Source organism: Wolffia australiana, chromosome 15, assembly GCF_029677425.1.
Source record: "Wolffia australiana isolate 7733 chromosome 15, ASM2967742v1".
Classification (NCBI taxonomy): Eukaryota; Viridiplantae; Streptophyta; class Magnoliopsida; order Alismatales; family Araceae; genus Wolffia; species Wolffia australiana.
In genome coordinates this window covers 5344307-5363217 of record NC_135849.1, presented here as the reverse complement: position 1 = coordinate 5363217, position 18911 = coordinate 5344307, and the positions used below count along the sequence as shown (strand labels likewise).

The following is an 18911-nucleotide window of genomic DNA, read 5'->3' as shown; positions in this document are numbered from 1 at the left end:
CCTCTTCTGCTAGAAGGCCTAGTTGTATCACAAGAATTCCCTACCTCTCGACAAGTAGGTGGCTAGTCCTATTTTTCAATGTTTATACTAGGCAGAGGAGCACGTAGCGGAAGTCAGCACTAAAAGAAGTAATAAAACCACAAATTTAAAGTGGGGGAATGACAATACCTGATGGATTGCGACCCGACAGACGGTGGTCAGCAGCGGCGCTGTGAGTGGGCGCGGATGCATGCGTGGGCGCACACATGCGATCGCACGCGCCGGCACGGGCGCTCGTGCAGGGGAATAATGATGATGTGCGCACTGAGCGCAGGGCGAGGCTGCACAGGTGCAAGTGTGCGCCGCTGGAGGGTTGTTGGGCGAGCACGCATGGGTGGCTGAGAGATGGTGCTGGCGCAATGCTTGAACGTGGGCACACGACGGTTGGAGGTTCTTGGAGAGAGTTCCAAGATTGTCCAAGAAAACACTTCTTGGATGATCAAAGGCCCAAGAAAAGGATTCTTGGTGGGGTGATCGGACGGGCCTCATCCAGAGCAGAGATGGGCGAGAGCGAACACAAAAGTGGATGTGGGCAGACTTCTTTCAGGCCAACCAATTCTTGGAATGGTGACTTCTTGAAGCCCCTCCAAGAAGAATAAATGACAGCAAGGTGGGATCGATGACGTGCGGTTCTTGCACGGAGTAATCTCCACGTGGTGAATCTGGCATCGAGCAGGTGAAGCTCCCACGATCTCTATCTAGAAAGCAGTAAAGATAAATCCCACTAGGAGGAGGGGGGAGCCCAAATGAATAAGACTTTTCCAATTTTCAAACTGAACTCTAAAAGGCTTTCCTTGGCCATGCCTCCCTTTATATAGAGTAGGGAGGACGCCCAATTGGCCCGAACAAGGGGAAAGCGTCTCGTGAGGAGAGATTTTCTTGTAAACGTACATCAAAGAAAATAACAAAAATCAACAATGGAAGAGGCCCAAACACAAAGGCCCATCCAAAAATTCAGAAAATCAAAGTGCATAGAAATAAAATGAACGCTCACGACCCGTTGCTAGGCCGTGTACTTGAAATCGGGGTTGTGGACGTCAGCTCAAGCTGCGCGGCGAGGTTGTTGGTGTTCCATGGCATGGCTGGTGCGATGGTCCCCCATCAGATGGCTTTGGCTTCTTAGATCTTAGTACCTATTACATGACCACGATATTAATCAACCTTATTGATGTTTAGGTATACCATTTAGGGATTCATACAGATCAACTCAGTGAACTCTTTCTCTAAATAACATCCATTGTATGTCCTTTGTGTCTCTACGCTATGCTTTGTGTCTCTAATAGCCACAAGATCAATAATACTTATCATTAAACTAAGATCAGATAATATTTCCTTTCTGGATAGCTTGATTTCTATCTCTATTATCCTTCAAATAGGAATATTGAGAATACATATTTAGGGACTAAGTATCACTGTATTATGATATCATCATAATTTACTAAGTTGTTAAATATATTCAAGGGTTTCTTTATAAACATCAAACAAGAAAAATAATAAATTAAAATTTATCGTAATTAACTTAAACATAAAAATAAAGTGTGATTGGATTGAAAACCACATACTATATATCAAGTTTTAATATCATGGCGTTCAACACCAAAGATCCCTCTCATCTTGAGCTATAATCCTCCCTCAGAATATAAGGAAAGGGACATCATTAACAACTAGCTCATTTGATTGACTCACATGGTCTCTCATGTATAAAAATAGATTGAAGAGGAAGGTGAACTCCTTAAGGCAGTTGCCACTCTTCACATGAGATCTTCATTTTTTTACTCCTGATGTGAAGAAGGCAACCCCTAGATCAATCATATGGGGCTTCACAACAGCTTCCTTGAGCATCTTGTGAATGCTACTCCATTATCTTGGGAGGTCAAGTTGAATTAATGTTTACTTTAATTGGTTCACCCTTCAAATATCCGCAAACCACATACATTGCTTTATTAATAAATGACTGGTCCAAACAACCATTTTGAGTTTGATGGTCACCTAGGATAGAGAACCAGGGAAACATTACAATGATTCGTCCTTGCTAGGTCCTTCCTCTAGCTCAAAGTTATTTTCATAAATTTTGCTATTTTTTGTGACATCACTCCCTTGTCCACTATGGGTACCACAACAGGGATGGTGAAACTCTACAGTGGTGCTTGAACAAAAATGTTCATTATGTGTGCGACACATAGAGCGTGTCATTTGGGAATGAACCCCATATTTTTTCTCACATAATTTTGTTCCAACCATGGGTATCATCCTTTTTTCTTATTATGAATTTTTTTTTTATCAGTGAGCATAATAGAGAAGCACAATATTGACCTTTCACTCGAGGCTGAATCCCTTCGGCATGTTGATTAGAATTTCAGCCATAGACTCTCCATTATGGTTCATGTAGAGCTTTCAAATACTTCTAGGATGCATTGATCTATTATGCAATTATGCTCAGTAGGCCACATCAAAGTCATTTGACGATCACGTCTATTATGCACGATAGCCACTCCACATTGGTTAGCATCAGCTTTATCTCCACCTTCATCCAATTATACATCTTCAGTGTCCATAGCTTGATGACATGTGTACTAGAGGGATTCACCTCAGTTTGCAATGCATATTGCCAAGTTTCCTTTCACATATCAGAGTCGACCTAATGCCACAAATCAGTGCAAAAGTCAACCAATGACTTCCTTCATTTTTGGTGTTTGATCCTTCAAGCTTCATTGATAGAGGCAAATTATGCATGTTAATTGTTGGGTCATTGTAGATTAATTGGTCTAAATCAAATAAATTTTTTAAAATAGAAAACTCACTTAAATTTGTATAATGGGAGTGAGGTCATCTCTATCAATGAAATATTTAATGGATGAGAGAATAAAGACAATATCTAATACTAAGGAAGAGTAAATGGTGAGAGGAAGAACTAGAAAAAGAGAGAGATAATGTAAGATATTATTTGTATCTTCTTATAAATATTAGAAATAATAAAAAAGTAAGATGTTGAAATGAATTAATGGTATTATAATTATGGATGATATTAATGTAGGTAGTGGAAGATGTATATAAGATTTGTAAGATAGGGAGAATAATAATATACTACCCTTAATAGAAGCAAGGAAGATTATATATTCAATTAATAGTAAATTGTATACAAGATAGGAGGTAGGTATAATAATGATGCATACTACAATTTAGTTAAATAGTGAATAAAATTTTACTTTAATGAGAGGTAAGAAGTGATGGATATTATGTGGCTGTCAAGCCAATCACACCACCATGTTTATTTAAGTTCATTGAATAAAATATTACGTTCACTATTATTATAGTGTGATGATTATAATGAAGTCCATGAATACGTGCAATGACCTAGTGAATTATAATGATATCGTAATACATTATCACTGGTCTTTAAACATGTATTCTAAATATTCCTATTCTATAGATAGTCGAGATGGACATCGATTTATCTGGATAGAATATCTCTAACTGATCCTACTTATACGATAAATATAATTATCATGTGGCTCTAATCATGGGATTCAAACAAGTCATAACTTGGATGTAGTGAGAAGCTCAAGGAGGTGATTGAGTGGTCAAGATGGGATCATCTGCCCTAAATTTGAGACGATATTGACTCAAGGAAGATGATGCAATAAATCCCTGGCCAGGGTAGTGAGGATATTGGAGAAGGCATTCTCAAATGATCCCCATTACGCATCGGTACTAATTGAATGACGGATTATGGTTTGACGATCAACCATACCTTAAATCATTCGAGAGTCTCGCGCAGATGATGGATTATACATATACGGTAGCCGATGACGATAAAGGTTCCATGAGAGAGTTCAAACACTACTCGGTATCTTCTAGATCATGTGGTGTAGCTTGGCACCCCGCGGCATGGAGATTTAACTTGCCGATAGGGTTAAATTGATCTTTAGTTAATTAATCTATATGATGATATAGTTAATCAATAAGGTTGGCCAATAACTGTTATTGTGTCACTAAAGTTATTAACTAGAATGATACATGGCCCTAGAGGGTCACACACATAAGGCCGTAAGAGCATTGGTGGATATATTTTACTTTGTAGGGTTTTTGAGAAAAAACTTAAGTAAAATATAAATAGGGAAGGGGCACTCATTTCAAGCAACCCAGGCCAGCCAGATTTGAGAGCACCCCTTTCTCCATTCTGTTCTCTTCCCCACTCAACCAAGGAGAGTGTCTTCATGGTGAGAAGATCTTCAAGATTTTCAAGGAGATTTGAAGAAGAAGTGGAGATCCAAGAGCCAAGTGATCTAGTGGATACTTGTAGAGGCCGGCCACATGAACGGCTTCAGAACAATCTCAACGAGAGCATGTCAAGGGTGGAAAAGTTTACCAAAAGGCACATTTGATGTATTGATTTTAAAGATCTATTTTGAATCGATTCATACGCTCCCGCATCATAGAAACCCTGTTTCCCATGGATGAACCAAGGCACATAAACCAACAAGAAGAGGAAGAAGAATCAAGAGTAAGGGAGTAATACTTATAATAGGGAAAAGATGGGATTATATGTTCAAATATAGATTGAGGACATAAATATAAGTATATGTAGATATATTTAGAATTTAAGAGTAAGAGAGATAGGGAGGAGAGTAGGGATTATCAAATTCAGACGAGAATTGAGTAGTTTGATAGAGAGGATATTTTAAGATAGTTTAATTAACTAGATAGATAGAGAGAGAGATTAAGAGAAGATAGAGGGGCTAATAAGAGTAATTAACAGTGAATATGTATAATAATATATGATTAATAGTTGGATTCTAATAGTAGAAAATGGATTTATCGGTATATTTAATAAGTATCTTTTTAGTATTTCTATAAGATGAAATAAAAAGAAAAATAGGATAAATTGGCTGAAATTCTTCTATTCCTAGTAGGCGTTTCTTAAAATGCCTCAAATATTCCGAGTAATTAAAACTAGGTTCAATATCAAAAAAAGGCTTTGGGGTATGAAAACCAGTACCACAGAAACATGGGGGACTACCACAGGATGTTAAATACAATATCCTCAACCCACAAAATTATTTATTCTCTTTGCCCATCCGCATGTGGGCCCTACCCACTCCCACTCTCTACTTCTATTGGCTGTTGGCTTGGCTTGTGGGACCTACAGTTCTTTGGAAAGCGTATATTTACATCTGGAGTGAGATCTTCGCTATCTTCACCCTCTTCTTTCTCTCGATTGCGTCGCGGCGGCGTTCCCCATTCTTCTTTCGTGCAGATCATGGCTTCCTCCGCCGTCAACCGGTGGCTGAGGCCGGAGGTGAATTTTTAATTTCTTGAAATTCGGAGTTTGGTGATCTAACTGATTGATTATTGATGGGTTTTTTCCTTTTGGGTTGATTTTTGGTTGCCTAATTTGTGATCTCTAGGTGTACCCGCTTTTCGCCGCGGTGGGGGTCGCCGTCGGGATCTGTGGGTTTCAGCTGATTCGCAATGTCTGCATCAATCCTGAAGTCAGGTGGGAGGAAAGGAACGACCATTTTGTTTCTTTTTCTCTTCCGATTTGTTCTTATCGGGGTAGATGGGCTTTGAGAGTTCTCGGAGTTTAATCCTGATCGCTAATCGGGTTATTGGTTAATTTCTTGCCTGGTAACTATTATCGAAATATTGACTTGATTTACTTCTTATGGTAGATAAACTTAATCTTGGTTTCAGTTTTAGTCTTTGATACAGAGAATATATGATACGATTTTAGATGATTGTCTCGATCTGCGGTCTCATCTGTGATTAATTATTTTGTAACTCCCAGTGTAATCATCGTATTCACATTTATGGGATTAGCAAATCATTCCATTGATGGGTTTTGAGAGGAAAAAGCGGAGATCTTCCTGGAAAGTGATGTTTCCTTGGTTTTGCCTCAGAAGACCAGGAGGAAATGCAAAGCTCACAACTTTATCTTGATGTCACAACTTTATCTTGATGTCCGGATAGTCCAATTTATAATGAAGATAACTTCATTTAGGCTTTAACGAACATACATGGCCAGTTTTACTGTCTGCATCTTGGTCTTCTCTGCCAATTTCCGCACAAGAGGACTAGATATGGCGCCCTGGAAAATTTCATCTCAGTACGTTTCCTTTGTTTTTACCCCATTTTTCATCCCAATTGACAAAGAAAATAATTTCATTAGGGCTTTGACCTTCGTCCATCACTTATTTCATTACCTATATCTTGATGTTATCTGCCTAGTTATTTACGAGAGGACTAGATATGGGGCCTTGGCAAATAACATAACAGTCCGTTTCCTTTTGCTTTGTGAGACTTAAGGGAAAAGTTATCTTTACTGAGGCAAAATATTCTTTGGTGTCTAGCTGCTTCGAAAAAGTTGATACCATATGAAAAATTTAGATGTAGAAATATAATTAGGCAAACTTTTCGACATAACACCGTCTTATTATTGACCATAAACTGAGTGAATAGCGACTCATTCATTTATACCCGATTGACAAAGAAGATAGATTCATAAGGGCTTTGACCTACTTTATCGCATATTTTACGACTTGCATTTTGTTTTTCTCTGCCTTTTCTTTTCTGATTGTACTAGATATCAGGCTTTTTCATAGTACATTTTAGTCCGCTTCCTGGGTTTTAGCCTAAAAGCTTGATATTTAACAATTTGATTTTTCCTGGCAGGGTGAACAAGGAAGGGAGGGCCTCTGGGGTGCTGGACAACTTTGCTGAGGGCGAGAGGTATGCAGAGCACAGTCTCCGCAAGTTCCTCCGTAATAAGAGCCCTGAGATTATGCCATCAATCAATGGCTTCTTCACCAACCCCAAATGAAGAACAAAAGACAGAAACTTGCTTGGTGGTCTCCCGAATAATCATGATGTGGCTTAATTAAACCGTAAAACCCTAGACACTGTCGAAATTGCAAAACTATGGACTTGCTTTTTCTGTTGGAATTTTCGATTAGACTTTACTTAATTTTGGTTCTTGATATTTCAATGCTGAAACTGTAGTTTGACAGACAGCAATGTAATGATTCTTCCAAGTAATGATTTTGCAATTTGGATCATTTTGATCTTCGAAATCCTTAAAGATGAAGAAAAAGCATCATCATGCAGGTCAGAGGAGAGGGATAAAGTCGTCACTCTCTGCTTGGATAAGTCTTTATTTGTAAAATGGTATTCTCGCTAGGGCAGATAGAGTGAAGTGAAAATTGTGGAATTCTAAAGATTTCCCTTGTTATTCTCCTAGCTCTCAGGGCAATAGGTTCCATGCATTGCCTGCCTTCCCTCTCTTTCTCCGGTCTCCCGAAATCCTACAATGCAAAACGCAGATTATTTACTGAATAGCTGAAATGCTGGAGCTTCACCCGTCAATTTTCTTTTTTCAAAAATTCGCCCATCAATTTCCTGAATTCTGATTTTTTAGATTTCTCATTTCACTCAAGAATTCCGAATCCCATTTGAAAGCTCAGATCGTTTGAACTGGACAGTGATTCTCGGAAGAAGTCTAACACAATGAATCCCATGATTAAATACATGCAAAGTACAGCTTCTTTACAAAACCACGATATCAATCGAAGTGCATCTGATGAATTTTCCTTTTGAGGTTTCGCCGACACCACAGAAATTTGTGATCTTCAAACCTGTTTGCACAATTCATGGTTTCCAATCTCTCAGAAACTGAATTCAATCCATAACCCTCGGATTTTAGGGGTATAGCTTCATCTTTTGCTATGAACTAGGCCTTCTTGGCTATGGCTTCCACTAAATCAGCTCGCGCTTTTTCTAGAGCAGCTGCTAAGTTTTCAGGCTGCCTTCCCCCTGCTTGGGCAAAGTTGGGCCTGCCTCCTCCGCCACCGCCGCACATCTTTGCAATGTTGCCGACAAACTTTCCGGCCTGAATTCCTAAATTGACCACTCCAGGGCTGAAAGCTGCAACCAAACTGACCTTTCCTTTGCCTGGGGAAGACCCCAAAATTACTGCTGCTGGATCTTCCAGCGACTGCAAAAGGTACTCCGCGGCGCTTTTCAAAGCGTCTGCTTCCATTTCTCCCATGTTTTCGACGATCGCCCTGCGGGGTTTCACCACACCCTTGTTATCCACACAAATCCCAAAGAAATAAAATTCTATTTCTCTTGAGCCTACCTTATGTTAGAATTTTCTATGGTGAAGGCTTTGCTGGTCAGGTTTGATGCCTTGAGCGTGGCAATCTCAGCACGGAGAGATGAAACTTCGTTTCTAGACATCCTCAGCTCCTCCATCATACTTTCCACACGGTTGTTCACTTCCTCTGCTTTCACCTAGCCATGAAGAAAACAGGATTTAGAGTCTTATTCTATAATTGTCAAAATTAAATTGATATTATTGGTGAATAATCTAGTTTTTGCACAGCAACAATGATCCATCTTTCAAATTAATGTTACATACCTTGAGCAAGGTGCAGAGATTTTTCATGTGGGTCTCTCTAGAGATCATATAATCAATGAATGCGTCCCCCGCAACTGCCTCAATGCGCCTGATTCCCGACGCAATGCCCTGTTCAGATATGATCTTGAAGCCGCGTATTTCGCACGTGTTGGCCACGTGTGTCCCACCGCAAAGTTCCATGGATACTCCAGGAACTTCCACCACTCTTACCTGCAAAGAGAAGATGAGATTTCCATGTTGACTGATGTTTTTTTTTCTGGGTACCAGATTGAGAAAACGCTGTCAGGAAAAGGAAAATAAAAATACCTCTTCTCCGTATTTCTCTCCAAACATGGCGATTGCGCCGGCTTCCTTGGCTGCGGCAATAGGCATCACCTTTGTGTGAAGAAACGAAGAATCTCCAATCCATCTATTGACTAGGGTTTCAATGGCCATCAGCTCAGCCTCTGACAGCTGACGATGGAAATTGAAATCAAATCTCAGGCGATCAAATGCCACCAAGGATCCTGCCTGCGATGTTTCTTGCCCAACGACCCTCTTCAGAGCAGATTGCAGAAGATGTGTGGCTGTGTGATGAACCTAGCCAAAACCAAAAGAAAATACATACATTAAGAGAAATATATTTTTCTTCAAAATAAATTAAAAAATACATGCATGCATAATTTTTCTTCATCCTCCGAGAAAAATTTTCTAGCACTTCCAAATTTCTTTCTCAATTTCTTACGGAGATTGTTTTCAAGATTAAACGCTGTAAACACAGCATAGGAGAATCCTCCAATCTCCCTCAAAGATTCAAAATTTTCTCAGAACAAGAGATATTTTGAACTGTTCACGTGCCTTAGCTCCATCTGAGATCTAAACTACTTGAAGATGGATAATTTTATTTTATCCTAATGTATCTATATTCCTTTTTTTTATCCACCAAAAACAATTTATCCAGCATTCCCACCTTTTTCGCTGCCTGACAAACTATTTTTTAAAAGTTTTAAAGTTGAAAACATGAAATTGGAGAATCCTCCAACAGGCCACACACCTTAGCTCTCTTTCAGATTTCTACCTTAACGGATGAAGACTTTTCTACTATAATTGTGCGTCTAGATCCACCCACAACATTCTTCTAGAAATCCTAAAGTTTTTCCAGCCTTACGGACCATTTTTTCAAAATTTAAACTCTGAAATCAAGGTGTGATCCAATTATCTCAAAGAGATAAAGATGATAAGGGCACATACCTTGGCCCTCTGTCTGAGATCTACATCTACTGCAGCATCCACTTCAAGGCCAACTTCCATTGTCCCCTCTCTGATGGTGCCCTTGTGAACAAAGATGTTCCCAAGAGACTTCTTCACATCCTTGATCTCCACAACGGCTGTTCTCCCCTCAGAAAAAATTGCACGCAAAACCCCATTATCCCCAATTTGTCCTCCAGACTCTGCATAAAACGGAGTCCTATCCAGCAAAATCTCAACATCTTCTCCCTCAGAAACATAATCCACAGGATTTCCATCCACAAGCATCCCCTTAACCACAGCCTTGGCAAAGAGAGTCTCATACCCTAAAAACTCAGTGTCTGAGATGTTCTTAGTAAGCTCAGACTCGCTCCCAGCAGAAAGCTTAACAACAGTATGAGCAGCTTGAGATTGCTTTCTTTGTCCTTCCATCTCAACCTCAAACCCTTCCATGTCCACACTTGCACCTCTCTCTTCAGCAACCTCTATGGTAATCTCCACTGGAAACCCATAAGTATCATAAAGGAGAAAAGCGTCTTTTCCAGAAAGACAGGGCTTTTCTAGGGCTTTCCCATTTCCTTGGGAGGCTGATAGAACATTGTTTAACAGTTGGTCTAGGAGCTTCTCTCCTCTTTCCAGAGTCTGAACAAAGCGCAGTTCTTCTCTCTTGAGCTCTTCTAGTATGCGAGCCTTATTCGACTTAACTTCTGGGTCGATGGCGGAACTAAGATTTATGACTGTCTCTGCAAGAACAGGCAGAAATGGGGCTTCTGGGTCTTTGTCTTGGTCTGCTTTAATCCCCAGTAATCTGCCTGTTCTCACAACTCTTCTTATGAGTCTTCTGACGACATAGCCTCGGCCTATGTTTGATGGATATACGCCATCCGATATGAGATAGACGACAGCCCTCATGTGGTCTCCTATGATCTGGGACATAATCATGGGTTTTGTTAGCAAGAAGGATATTTTTGGATTGAGAAGAAAAAAAGTACTTACTTTTAGGTTGGTTTTGGTAGCTTTGCTTGCTTCAGCATATGAAACTCCAGCCATCTCTGCTGCTTTTTCTATGATGGGGAAGATTAAATCTGTTTCATAGTTGTTTGGGACCTGAAAATATTGGATGTGATGTCTATGCCTAATCGAAAGATGCTATGCCTAATCTTCTGTACAGAAATAAATATGGAGATTTTATCGCTTGTTTATGCATTTTTCAGAAAGCCCCAGCTTTATTCAAAAAAACAACTATGACTTTTGAAATAAAAACTTGTCAGTTCATCAAAGAAAATGGAAATAGAAGGAACAGTGATCTTTTCATAACAAAATAACAAGAATCTGAGTGAAAGGAACCTTCTGCAATATCTGTGCCATTCGTTCAAGGCCCATCCCTGTGTCTATATTCTTATCTTTCAAGGGCTCAAGGGATCCATCTTCTTTTTTATTATATTCCATAAAAACTAGATTATAAAACTCTATAAACCTACTATCGTCGCCCAAGTCCTGCAAGAAAAACCCAAGTATTGATTAGTTCTTATTAAACTAAACAGCATAGAAAATAAAATTTGTTCTTCATAAATCCTTACATCTGCTTCTGAATAGCCCCTCTCCGGATGGAAATCATAATAAATCTCAGAACATGGGCCGCAAGGCCCAGTAGCCCCACTAGTCCAGAAGTTATCCTCTTCACCCATTCTTTTAATTCTTTCCTTGGGAACACCCACCTGGTAGGTAAATAAAATACAAAAAAAAATTGAAGAAAGTTAAATACGAAAAAATGATTGATAAATTTGAGTATATAGCTTGAGAGGTCACCCTATCGAAGATAATTATTTGCTTCCCTCAATGATTTTGGGCAAATGGTGTATAGTTCTCTCCAAATGGAGGCTAGCAACCTCTATAATTTTTTAGTTTCTTTCATTCAAAACGTTTCTTTAAGAAAATATTTTTTCTGCAACGCTATGATGAATAGTTTCTTCATAAAACTCCAAAACTGATTAAGAAAATATATTATTTACCTCATCATGCCATATAGAATAAGCATCCTCATCATCCTTGAAAACACTCACCCATAAACGCTCAGCTGGCAACTGAAATCTGACCCAGGAAATGTATAAATAACTTACATTCAGGGAGAGTAAATTATTTTATTCAAAACAAGATTTATATAAAGAATCTTGCGATATTCGATTTTCTTTCAATGTCAAATATTTTGACTACAACTAAAAGCAATGAATAAAAAGGTACGTAATTTATTGGAAGACTTATTTTTTTGAAGATTTTTTGAGAAAAACTGATACTGACAAAAGGATGAAAGATTTAACGCCAGACATTGTTCCCATGTTTTACTTCGAGAGAAAAATCGAATACTGTATAAAAGATAAAAGTCTCATGTTGAATTAAATAATTCCCATTTAATATGAATTAAATAATTTCCAGAAAATGTGTCAAATAGAAATGTTGAGAAGGCAGATATTTCTTACTCAACGAAGGCATTGATAAAGAGAGAGATAAAAATCATGTGTTGAAAATGAAACAAGGTAAAGTGGAAATTATTATAACACCCCTTCTGATAAAAAGAAGTCCCTTTTGATCCAAATAAATTAATGGAGACTTTTCCGAGAGGAAAGAACAAAAGTTATTATCCAGGAAAAATTATTGCACGACAAAAAAGTCAAGTAAGTGCATTCTTACTCCTTGGTAGTGAGCTCCCATGCCCAACAAATCGCCTCTCTCTTGAAATAATCTCCAAAACTGAAGTTCCCAAGCATCTCAAAGAAGGTATGATGGCGAGCTGTTCTGCCTACATTTTCCACATCGCTTGTTCTTATGCAACGCTGTGCCGTAGTAGCACGAGGAATACGCTTTGGTTCCTACACAGAAGATTCCCAAAGAGATCTCTGAAGGTCCGCGTTAATAAAAAAATGTTCACTATATTGAAGCCCATATTATTTCAAAAAAAGATGAAATTTATTTCAAAAAAGGATGAAATTTACCTGCAATATCCCAAGACATCTTGACCCTCTGTTCTTAATCATAGGTAGATGTAAAAAAAAACTTGAAGCAAATTCAAAGATACGAAGATAAAACCCAACTCTACTGACCCAGGGGTCCTTATCTTTATGTAGGGATAGGAACTCTGAAAAAGAGAAATTACAATACTACCCTACTTCGAATAGAAGATGCCTGCTCTTGAATTTTTTTCCAAATGTTAATAAACTTTAAAATGCACCTTTAATTGTTACCCCTCTCGCAAAAGAAATCTAGAAATAAAGGAATAAAAATTTACATTTCTGCTATGTTAAAACTGGATACCCCTTGGAACGCAACTTATGTTTTACCTGTCTTTCATCCTTTTGTAAACATAAAATATGATCTCAAAATACAAACATAATTGTGCATCAAACAAGTCTGAAATCCCAGAACTTTACCTTTCCCAGAAATATAGGCTTGAACTGAAGCATTCCGGCAATTGTAAGAAGAACAGTGGGATCATCAGGCACAAGGGAGGCACTGGGAAGTATCTTGTGCCCTCTTGCTGCATAGAAATCAATAAATATTCGGCGTATGTCATCACCACTGATGGGGGATTTATGTGATTCATCTAAAGCCTCCCCTATCAGCGGTTGCACAGAGGCTACAAAAAAAATTCTTTACTTCAGTCGGAATTACAGTAAAATTAAAATTGCTTTTTAAAAATTTATTCCATTGTAAGATCAATTATAGAAAAACCTGATGCACTTCTTGCAGTGAATAACCTTTTCTGTGATATTACAAGCTGACGCGGAATGCTTGCTCGTTCATCAGAGACCGCATTTCTTGTGCAACCACATCCTAAAACAAATAGAAAAAATGTTGATGCCATTTTCTTTCTCTTTTCCATTTCCCATGCTGATAACTATATACAATTGACATTCCTGATGAATCAGCTTTTGATGCAAAGTAGGTTGGTACATTTTTTTAATGAAATGTGGCAAATGTTCAAAGTTACAATTGTGTTTGATCATCTGACATGGTTGTTCTTCTGTAAAAGAATGAATCACTATTTAATAAAGTGTTAGGGCTGATTATTCGTCTTTCAATTGGTATTCAGTCAAAAGTAGACTAGTACGGAGAACTTTCAATATTTTTCCGTATCGCTAACTGTCAGAGGGAATTCATTCATCTTAGTCATTAGAAAAATTCACCTCTCTCTGAGTCAGATGACGCGTTTTTAATTCAGATATTCACTTATTACAATGCAAAACACTTTCAAAGTGAAATCGAATCGCCATGTTAGTTCACTAGGAGACCACATAGCAACAACAATGAAAGATTTTTCCAATCATGAAGCGCCAAAGGGGCTTTTTAGAACAAAGATTCACCACTCTCTGAAGTTCAAAAGAAGAATTGGAATGCAAGAAAGAGTTGGGCAGATGACTCATGCTTAACTCAGATATTCATTTAAAATAGAAGAGTGCTTTGAATTTCACAGTTAGTTGATAAGGAGACCATTCGCAAGGCAACAATCAGGAAAATTTTTCCCAATCGCAAACCGTCAAAGGGATTTTTTTTCTTCAAGAAGAAACCATTAACGGGAATTACTCGAGCAATTCAACACTCTCTTGAAATTTAAATAGAAAAAAAATGAGAAATTGCTCGCAGCTTCAAATTATGATACCATGGGTATAGCGCAAGCCGCCGGCTGAAGCCCTCGGACGCCCAGCGATCTTGGAAGGCCTGGAAGATGTAACAGAGACGAAGAACGGAAAATGGGTCCATCGATTCTCAGCTCTAATTGCCGCCGGGGAGGTGTGAAGATACAGAGAACCCCCCATCAAATTCAACTTCTGAACTCCGCCTTCTTCCCCAGTTGCAGAACAAGTTTTTAGAAAATCAACCCACCTTTCTTCTTCTTCCCAGGCTTCGAAAGGTTTGAACTTTAGCCTTCCGAAGAACAGAAAAATGTGAAGATTACAGGCAGCGATGCTTGCTGGAGTGAACCCATGGACAAGGATAATCTTGGGCGTCAGCCGATTCGTGTGGCTGTCAGGCCAAAAGGGAGAACGTTGACGATGATGATTTCTTCTTCGGTATCGCAGAACGATGACGATAACAAAATCGGCATCCTCTTTCGTCATCATCCATTTGCTAACATCACCCAGATGATGATGATGATGGTGATGACGAAATCTTCCAGTTGTTGAATCTCGGGTTAGCACGCATTATTATTTGTATCTGATAGGTTTTTCTACGTCAAATATCTCAATTTAATTCGTTCTATAAAGTTTCGGATTAAGGCATAATTCATATGGATATGGGAGTTGATTTGTGTAGAAATTGGGCCACTTAGGAAGTTTGTGATGGGTAAATTTGTAATTTGACAAACTCCATGTGGGGATAATTAAAAGGGTGAGGCCCATAAGCCCCATCTGGATAGAGGAGTTAGTCTCCACTGTGAAAGTTCATAAGATACACTCCCTGTCTATCTAACTTAATGTACTCGTGTATGCTTCTACGTCAAGATATTTCTATCACTTATCCCTCAAGCTATGTGCGATGGTGATGGTGATGATGATGATGACAATTTTTTTCAGCATACACAAAGACTGCAAACGAGGTATGGGGGGCAATTGTGTAGAGTTTGCGCTCCTCAAAGTAGAGGGCGAGAAAAAATAATTATAGACCCCCCCCCTTTTATTAACTTTGATGTTATAATGTACAACTAAAAATCTAATGATAAGAGGGAGAAGCCATCAATCTCATTTGAAAACAAATATAATTATTTATGCTGCTGTCAAGGGCTTCTGAGGTCATAGCATGAGGGACACTTCACATGATAAGTATCACATGTTGGGTTGGAAACTTGGGACCAGAGATCTTTTTTACCAGACTGAACTGGAACCGTAGGTCCACCATTTTAGTGTGAGCTGGGTGGTGGGGCAGGATTAGGTCCAAGGGTAAAATCAGACCAATACCTGGACTAAATTATTAAATATTTATTTTATATCTTCATATTAAAATTCTAAATTCATCCGTGTGTGGTGTTTGCTGCATCTTGCTCCCAATCCCCCTCCAACTTCTAGGCCCTACTCGGTTGCTTCTGGCCCTACTCACACTTCCCCTCCCAGTCCAGCTTTCTATCCTCACTTGGCCACTCTAGCCCTTTTCTCCCCCTCCATGGATCAAGCTTCCCCATCCTTATAGAGGTTCCCACATGGCATTGCTGATGTCAAAGGTATCATGGGACTTGAGAGCTAGCAGGCATGGTCACAGTTGTGCATTTGACTATAGATGAACATTGATCAAGTTGGCTTGATGATGAGAATGTGTTCAACTTTGGGCTAGGCATTGGTGACGGACTGGGTGTCGGGGTTGGGCATTATGATGACAGTGAAGTTGGGTTCACAGGTTCATCAAAGAGGCCCATACCGAGCTCATCGTAGGTCAAAAAAATTTGACCATGGCAGGTGCCCACTCGACGAAGATCCAGAGATAGATAGAGAAAGAGGAGAAAGAGCGGAAGGGAAGGGAAGGACTAAAGCTTGTTATGTTGATGGTTAACATAACCCTCTACATGAATTTTTATACTTTGACATTTGACATTTGACATTCGACATTGGTTAGTCAACCTGACCGAAAGAAGACCAGATCAGGACAGAACAGTATCACATCAGATTTGGACTAAATTTTAGGTAAAGTTTAGGATTTTGTTAAAAATGGACCAGGATCGGGAATGTCAAAGCCTAATTATATCCATTTCACTTACACATTTGTCTGAATTATATGTCTTTGCTGGGATTAATTTGGAAAAACAACAGAGATATGAAAGAACAAACAGTATTTATAGGAACCATTCCCATGATGAATTCCCTTGGACCTTTATCGTAAATGGAAATTTAGTTTATAAAATATAGCAGACTCCTGGTATTTATTACTCTTCTGAATTGGACCATATGTCATCTTGATCTAAACCAGCACTGATAACATGCAAATAAGAGCTAATAAAATGCTAATTTCATCGTGTGGGCTTTTAACATTTAAAAACATTGATTTTTAGTGCATGTTATCGTGTTTTTATGTAAAAACAAGAATTTTATTAATTTTCAAGAGAAACAATAATTTTGATAAATAATTAGGTCAATTAACACATTTTAAATGTTTTAAAATTCAATTTTATAAGGAATTAAATGTTTTTAATTTACCTATTTCTATAAATAAAAAGAAATCAATAATAATAATACATATTTGAGAAATCAGTAAAGCATTTTTTATGCATTAATAATTGTTTTATACTTTATTTCAATAGTTTTTTAAATAAAAATAATTTGTTTAATGAAACTGACCCTTATTGGGCCAGTTTAAGCCCTAACTGTTTGTTAAGTTGAGCAGGACATGCACGAGGACAGTGCGGGCCAATCAGAAGCCGAGTTAGCATCTTCGGTGTGTGACACGCACGTACACAACATCGTGTGTGTCGCGCCCCACGCGTGGCACACATAGACCAATCCTGTCAACCTAACTTGCTGTGTGCGATGCAGCGAGTTAAGCCCGTGCGAAGCATTGCGTGGACCAATAGGGTTTCAGATCTAACTCTGACCGTTAAGCTTCGTCTGTACAAATCACACGTTCGCAGCACCATGCAGATGAAGCTGGATGTGATCCAGCGCCACATGGTCCAATCGCTCTGCTCCATTTCACCTGCCTACAAAGTGAATAAAGGACGGATTATTCTGGAAGCGGAAGAATATGTTATTCTGATTTCTGGCTTTAAAAGAATCGAGAGATCAAATTAGAGGGTAGTTCTTGATTTTGAAGCTTGAGTAGAGATCACCTAAGCTCCCTTGAAGACTCAAGAACGCTTTGGATTCAATTTGTAGCTCATTTTGGACAGCAAATCCGACGATCCGGCACCGTGTTCTTTCCCAACTTCAAGCCTCAATCCGTCCCTGAAAAGCTCGTTGTTCGTTGCGCGGAATTCCTTCAATTCAATTCCAAGTTCATTCCTGGTATTCCTAGGGTCAATCTGAATTCAATTCACACTTAATTTTCGTTTCAATTTTATCAATTTTATAATTTCATCTAATTTCAAGATTTCTTCTTAAATTCCGATTTCAATTCTATTAATTCTCGAATTTCATTTGTTTTCCAATCGTTTAATATTCATTAGTTAATATTAAATCATTTTTAATCGAAATCGAATATTTAATCATCTCAATTTAGTTACTAATTTCCTTAATTAGCAAATCTTAATCAAGATTTGCTAATTTAAGGTATTTTCATGATTTATGGATTAAATTTGGATAAAAAATTCTAAAAATAGTTTCTGATCTGTAAAAAACCAGTGAATATTTCTTGATAGAAAAATCTAAAATCAATTTGGCACATAATCGATCCAAGTTAGGGGATTACTTGGTAAATCTTATCAAGAATTGCTAAGTAATCACAAATTTGATTTTCATTGATTGCCAAAATGATTAAAATTAAGTCATTTTAAGTCTCTATTAATAAATAACAGAGAGTTAATTGTGATAATTTGAATTTTAAAAATATTATAATGTTAAATGCAAGTTACAAGCATTTTCTATCACCTAAGTAAGAAAAAAATCATATCCCTAATTCGATCAAAATTGAATATCACCACCACCTCCTAGGGTTGGACCCCTTGAGAACTAAGGGATAAAACAAATTTTATTATTTAATTTTGAAAACCCTAAAATAATGACATTAAACACACATTTTTCGAGCTTATTGATTGGCACCATTGCCGGGAGGCGTAAAGGCCAAATTTTTTCGACTAGGGATTTGTTGAACACTTATTGAATGAATGGATACCGTTCAGGTGTTTTATTAGAATTTGAAAATTTTTAAGTGTGCAGGAAATAATGTTTAATTGTTATGGAATCAATAAATTCCACAACGAAAATATGGAAAACTGTGGAAAATTATTCTCCATATAATCAGGGAAATTATTCTTCTTATTCTTCTGATTACACAGGTAACCCTGACCGAATTTCCCTGATAATTTCAATAACTATAACTCACATGCTCCGCTTAATTCTCAATTTTCAAATTTTTGTTGTAATCCTTCATGTGATCATATTGATTGTCCCTTGAGTGAATTTCAGGAGAATAGACAAGAGACTAACAGTAGTCAACATTATTCGGGAAATTTTATTTCATAAGATAAATTTTCTAGTAATTCTCCCAATTTTCATCGTACTCTTCCTACTTATGATAATATACCTATTTCTGG

At 38.1% G+C, this 18911-nt stretch overlaps 2 protein-coding genes across 2 annotated transcripts; one reads left to right on the top strand and one right to left on the bottom strand.

Annotated features, from left to right (window-relative positions):
• Positions 1 to 5184: 5184 nt before the first annotated feature.
• LOC144713089 (B12D protein) lies at positions 5185 to 7094 on the top strand. Its single transcript, XM_078587577.1, has 3 exons — positions 5185 to 5338; positions 5448 to 5536; positions 6712 to 7094. The coding sequence occupies exons 1-3, from the start codon at positions 5300 to 5302 to the stop codon at positions 6857 to 6859; spliced, it is 276 nt and encodes a 91-aa protein (XP_078443703.1). The 5' UTR covers positions 5185 to 5299; the 3' UTR covers positions 6860 to 7094.
• Positions 7095 to 7520: 426 nt separating this feature from the next.
• Positions 7521 to 14811, bottom strand: EMB1030 (Alanyl-tRNA synthetase, class IIc). The gene is made up of 13 exons (XM_078587576.1): positions 14337 to 14811; positions 13409 to 13510; positions 13108 to 13313; positions 12371 to 12549; positions 11695 to 11773; positions 11263 to 11400; positions 11030 to 11179; positions 10679 to 10789; positions 9686 to 10609; positions 8762 to 9034; positions 8456 to 8665; positions 8174 to 8328; positions 7521 to 8099 (listed from the first exon to the last, which is right to left on the bottom strand). The coding sequence occupies exons 1-13, from the start codon at positions 14797 to 14799 to the stop codon at positions 7766 to 7768; spliced, it is 3324 nt and encodes a 1107-aa protein (XP_078443702.1). The 5' UTR covers positions 14800 to 14811; the 3' UTR covers positions 7521 to 7765.
• Positions 14812 to 18911: the final 4100 nt, after the last annotated feature.